The sequence below is a fragment of the Moschus berezovskii genome, chromosome 11 (genome assembly GCF_049115385.1).
Source record: "Moschus berezovskii isolate FMDL1 chromosome 11, NW_MosBer_1.0, whole genome shotgun sequence".
NCBI lineage: Eukaryota > Metazoa > Chordata > Mammalia > Artiodactyla > Moschidae > Moschus > Moschus berezovskii.
The window spans coordinates 88,690,227-88,696,226 of NC_142470.1; the positions used below are offsets into that span (position 1 = coordinate 88,690,227).

Below are 6,000 nucleotides of genomic sequence, written 5' to 3' on the forward strand. Positions count from 1 at the left end.
CAAATATATTTTATTTTTAAAATGTCCACCAAAAGATGTATATTTTATATTGAAAAGATCAGATATGCTGTTTTAAATGTTTGGTTTAATTCCCCTAAAAGCCATTGCATAGATTTATCAAAAGATAGCCCCAAACTTCAGACTAGAGAGAAACTTTAGAACAATTACTGTAGAGGGAATGAGGGATATAAGTAACTTTAGAACAAATATAATCGTAATTAATCTCAGCAACTATTAAATTATCCTGACAACACAGTCTCAGCATGTTTCCCGTTTTGAGGAGTAAGGTATAATCAGGTTAATAGTTATTGTTAACCACCTCAGAGGGCTGAGGCAGCATTTTTTTTTTTAAATTTTAGAAGAGTTACTTCCTTCATGAGAGAGACTAAATCTGAAAAAGTATCTTTAACATTGCTAGATGGACAGGGAGGCCTGGTGTGCTGTGATACATGGGGTCGCAAAGAGTCGGACACGACTGAGCGACTGAACTGAACTAAACCTCAAGTATTACAAATGGAACTTACCGCATAGCTAGTATTTGAAATGGCAACCCACTCAAGTATTCTTGCCTGGAGAATTGGGACACGGGAGCCTAGTGGGCTGCCGTCTATGGGGTCACACAGAATTGGACACGACTGAAGTGACTTGGGGTTGTCAATTACATAACTAGGGTGCTAAGCAAAAAAAACAAGTTAACAGTATTTTGTTTCTTTTACTGTTCATAATCTTCATTTTTTTCCCCCTAGGACTATCAGACTTGGCTTGACCTTAGAGAATTTGAAACTCGCATTGGTGAACGTTACATTACACACGAAAGTGACGATGCCCGCTGGGAAATACATGCATACACACACAACCTTGTATACCCAAAGCACTTCATTATGGCTCCCAATCCAGATGACATGGAAGAAGATCCTTAGTTATCAATGAGCTAACTTCAATAAGGAAGCATTTCATGTTATGGACTGGTATTTTGCGGCATACCTGTTGTTCTTTGCTGTCATCTGAAAGGATGCAAAGATATGGAAAATATAAGGAATCAGTGACACCGATACTGTAGTTCATACTGAGTAGGTACAAGAGGGGAAACTGAGTCATAAAAACACATAATGGAATCCAAGATGAAGCTTTTCATAAACTTTTACAACATAAGCAATAACTGGTTTTTTTATTTTTTCCTAATCGTTCATTTTAGTACAGTAGTGGCACTTAATTTATCTTCCCTTTCCTGTTCTTACATTATTTTTTTTTAAAGGTGAAAAAAGGCAAGCTAGAGTCCAGTTATTGCATAGCTTAATCAAATCATACAAGAGTTACACAGTTTATAACTAAACAGATTTGCATTTATGAGATAACTGAGAGGCTACCAGCATGCCATTTCCTATAGACTTTAAACATTTAACTGACCACAGAGGCACTGAGGGGTTTTTCCTAGATGCCTAGAAAGGGAGTGCTGACTTGTTTACCCTTCTCTTTTAGGTCAGTTAAACTTCAAAACAATAGTCTCGCTCTAACTTCTTTGGGGTTGACATTCTGAATATGCTCTTTATAACAAGAAAAGTTGTCACCTTTTGTTTGTATGTTGCAACAGCCCCTAATTTTATTTGGGACAACTGATACACAAAACCAAGAGTAGGAACTGCTGGTCCAAGCGCTGAGTTGTTACTTATGTCTTCCTATAGTTCAACTCAGCTCCTAAATATTCACATTCCATTGATGCTGTTGTGATGCCACCATTAGATTCCAACATTTAATGGGTACAGATCTGAACTCTAATCACACAGTTTCTCTTTACATGGGACTGTATAATTTGAGGAAAAAAAATCAAATACACACCAAAAGTAGGGACAGTGCAGGGTCAGTTAATGCTACAGGAAAGAATAATAAACAGTATTCTTTTTTTCTTCCCTTAGGTTATTGGAAGGCTTTACAGGTATTTGCAATGTTTTTAAATCAACTATTTTAAGCAGTTTAGGGGAGTAGGTGGGGTGGAGCATGAAACGGTTTATAAAGAATAGGGCTGTATTATCAGCTGAGCAAATGAAAGAATGAAATAAGTATTTTTAAAAACACTGCAGCTCCAGCAGTCAGCTAAAGACAGTTTTTGTACCCTAACATCATATTTAAGAGGTTAGACTTTTTCATAGCTTTTAAAAGTTACAAATAGTTTCCCCAAAAAAAGTTAAAGATCTAGGACTATCCACTTATAAAAAATATAGGGGCTTTGTGTTTCTTGATTCCTAAAGTATCACTGTAAATGTTTTTTTCCCCTCCAAAAAGAACAAAAGATGTGAAGCCCAAAAATCTGGCTCCACTCTTAAACTTATGTTGACCTCGGCAGGTGACAACATGGCTGAGCTTTGAGCTCCTCAATCTATAAAGATTATAATTCTTGCCTCTGTCTTCCTCAGTGTTGTTGTGAAGATCAGATATTTATAAGCTAAAAGTTATAAAAGTGTTAACTATCATTGCCTGTGGAATTTGAGATAGCAAAAGAAAAGAATGTTCTTGTGAACAGAATGAGAGGGCCTTCAGAGATCACTGAAGCTTCTCCCTTGTGTAGGGCTAAAAATACCGTTGAGAGAATGGCGTTGAGAGAATGGAAGCAAACACCAGTGCTCCTCTGTTCTGAGCTCTTTACATGTTTTTCCCTCACAGCAGACATGGATAAGTCATTACGAATTTTGTCTCACAGATAAGGAAGTGAAGCACTGGAAAATTAACTAGCTGCCTGAGGTCACACAGTTAGGATGTGGGTTTGAATCCAGGCAGTGTGTCTCCAGAGTCGTCCTAATTGCTAACCGTTCTGCTATACTGCCCACCGTTAGATATTCCCAGAAGATATTCCAGTGTCTCAGTATTTCATTCTCATACAGGAATTTAAAAAACTAAAAGCAAATTAATTATTCAAAACCTTTGGGAAATGTATTTTCCCTGTGATAGGGGGTAACTTCCCCTAATTTCTCTGATCAATCAGTGTGCTCAAATGAAGTAATTTCGGAGTCACTAGGCACCCTATTGTGGTTTTACTGTGTAAGATGAAAATTAACTGGAATGCTGTTTGCTATACTTACATAATAAAACTTTACAAGCCATAAAATTAACTGCACTCTTTGTTTTTGTTATTGAGATGTTTTCTTAGAAAAAACTGTAAAGGCACTGTCAGATAATTTGGAATTGAGTAATTTTCTCCAGTTACTGTATAACCTGCATAACCATTTTTGTCTTGAAGTCATGTTTGTATAAGAAATTGTTGTTAGAAACATTTGATGATGTATACAGTCTATAATGACACTGTTTAGTACATTTTTAATTATATCCCACCTTTTGTAAATATCCTCAAAGAAATTTGATAATAAAATGTATTTCCATATCACTGTACTTTTCCATGTGAAAACCTGAGCTAGTAGAGATATCCAAAGAAAATTGTATTTGGTTGTGTTATTTTCCCAGGCTTTGGTAAGAGAACTGTTTTGGAAATGGTATCTGTAAATGAAACTAATGCTATATTTAAGAACACAGATTTTTATCTGACTAAAATAAAAAGCAACTCATTATTACAATTTCATACAAAATTTGAGGTAATTACCTCAAGGTCTCATTTCTTGACAATTTGGAATAATTAAAAGTTTTTCAGAAACTACCACCAAATATTCAACTATTGCAACTGCCAAAGACTTAAGTAAGTTAATTTACTTTTTTTTCTAGGTTTTAAGAAGCACCACTTAACTCTTTCCCCTTAATCATGAAAACTATTAAATAACCGGGAAGGGCCAACTATGGACATTGAATTCAACACTCTGCCAGTGAACTTCCAATATAGTTAAGCTATAACTTACAGCTATAACGTATAGCTAATATTCTTTTCTTTTAATCTCTCATATTTGTGTGGCTATTAATATAATTCTTCAGAAAGTCCATGTCTGGTTTTATTAAAAAGTTCTGTGAACCAAAAGAATGGGAACTTATGGAAATAAATCTTGACAGTTATCAGAAAATCAGAGAATTAACTACTTGTAGAAAGTTATTCTTCCTAAGTAGTCTGCAGTTCAGTTCAGTTCAATTCAATACAGTCGCTCAGTCATGTCTGACTCTTTGCGACCCCATGAATCACAGCATGACAGGCCTCCCTGTCCATCACCAAATCCTGGAGTTCACTCAAACTCATGTCCATCAAGTCAGTGATGCCATCCAGCTATCTCATTCTCTGTCGTCCCCTTCTCCTCCCGCCCCTAATCCTTCCCAGCATCAGAGTCCTTTCCAGTGAGTCAACTCGTCGCATGAGGTGGCCAAAGTATTGCAGTTTCAGCTTTAGCATCAGTCCTTCCAATGAACACCCAGGATTGATCTCCTTTAGAATGGACTGGTTAGATCTCCTTGCAGTCCAAGGGACTCTCAAGAGTCTTCTCCAGCACCACAGTTCAAAAGCATCAATTCTTCGGCAATCAGCTTTCTTCACAGTCCAACTCACATCCATACATGACCACTGGAAAAACCATAGCCTTGACTAGACGGACCTCTGTTGGCAAAGTAATGTCTCTGCTTTTTAATATGCTATCTAGGTTGGTCATAACTTTCCTTCCAAGGAGTAAGCGTCTTAATTTCATGGCTGCGATCAGCATCCGCAGTGATTTTGGAGCCCCAAAAAATAAAGTCTGACACTGTTTCCACAGTTTCCCCATTTATTTCCCATGAAGTGATGGGGCCAGATGCCACGATCTTTGTTTTCTGAATGTTGAGCTTCAAGCCAGCTTTTTCACTCTCCTCTTTCATCAAGAGGCTTTTGAGTTCCTCTTCACTTTCTGCCATAAGGGTGGTGTCATCTGCATGTCTGAGGTTATTGATATTTCTCCCAGCAATCCTGATTCCAGCTTGTGCTTCTTCCAGCCCAGCGTTCCTCATGATGAAATCTGCATATAAGTTAAATAAGCAGGGTGACATTATACAACCTTGACGTACTCCTTTTCGTATTTAGAACCAGTCTGTTGTTCCATGTCCAGTTCTAACTGTTGCTTCCTGACCTGCATACAGGTTTCTCAAGAGGCAGCTCAGGTGGTCTGGTATTCCTATCTCTTGAAGAATTTTCCAGTTTATTGTGATCCACACAGTCAAAGGCTTTGGCATAGTCAATGAAACAAATAGATGGTTTTCTGGAACTCTAGCTTTTTCCATGATCCAGCAGATGTTGGCAATTTGATCTCTGGTTCCTCTGCCTTTTCTATAACCAGCTTGAACGTCTGAAAGTTCACTGTTCACGTATTGCTTAAGCCTGGCTTGGAGAATTTTGAGCATAACTTGACTAGCGTGTGAGATGAGTGCAACTGTGCAGTAGTTTGAGCATTCTTTGGCATTGCCTTTCTTTGGGATTGGGATGAAGACTGACCTTTTCCAGTCCTGTGGCCACTGCTGAGTTTTCCAAATTTGCTGGCATATTGAGTGCAGCACTTTCACAGCATCATTTTTCAGGATTTGAAATAGCTCCACTGGAATTCCATCACCTCCACTAGCTTTGTTCGTAGTGATGCTTTCTAAGGCCCACTTGACTTCACATTCCAAGATGTCTGGCTCTAGGTGAGTGATCACACCATCATGGTTATCTTGGTCGTGAAGATCTCTTTTGTACAGTTCTGTGTATTCTTGCCATCTCTTCTTAATATCTTCTGCTTCTGTTAGGTCCACACCATTTCTGTCCTTTACCGAGCCCATCTTTGCATGAAATGTTCCCTTGGTATCTCTAATTTTCTTGAAGAGATCTCTTGTCTTTCCTATTCTGTTGTTTTCCTCTATTTCTTTGCACTGATCGCTGAGGAAGGCTTTCTTATCCTCCTTGCTATTCTTTGGAACTCTGCATTCAGATGCTTATATCTTTCCTTTTGCTTTTCGCTTCGCTTCTTTTCTGCATTTACTCTCATTCATATTTTAAGTACATGTCAGGTTGATTGGTTTTACTGTGACTTTAAAATATTTTTAATCTAATTTTGTTTTTAATTATAAAATTCA

General features: G+C 37.7%; 1 protein-coding gene across 1 annotated transcript in view; it reads left to right on the forward strand.

The window, feature by feature from the left end:
• The window catches only part of PRKD3 (protein kinase D3), a 90,855-nt gene extending 87,280 nt beyond the window's left edge, over positions 1 to 3,575 (forward strand). The window contains exon 19 of the mRNA XM_055399374.2: positions 747 to 3,575. Coding sequence (XP_055255349.2) covers positions 747 to 920 — 174 coding nt within the window. The 3' untranslated portion in view covers positions 921 to 3,575. The remainder of the gene's footprint in view (positions 1 to 746) is intronic.
• Positions 3,576 to 6,000: the final 2,425 nt, after the last annotated feature.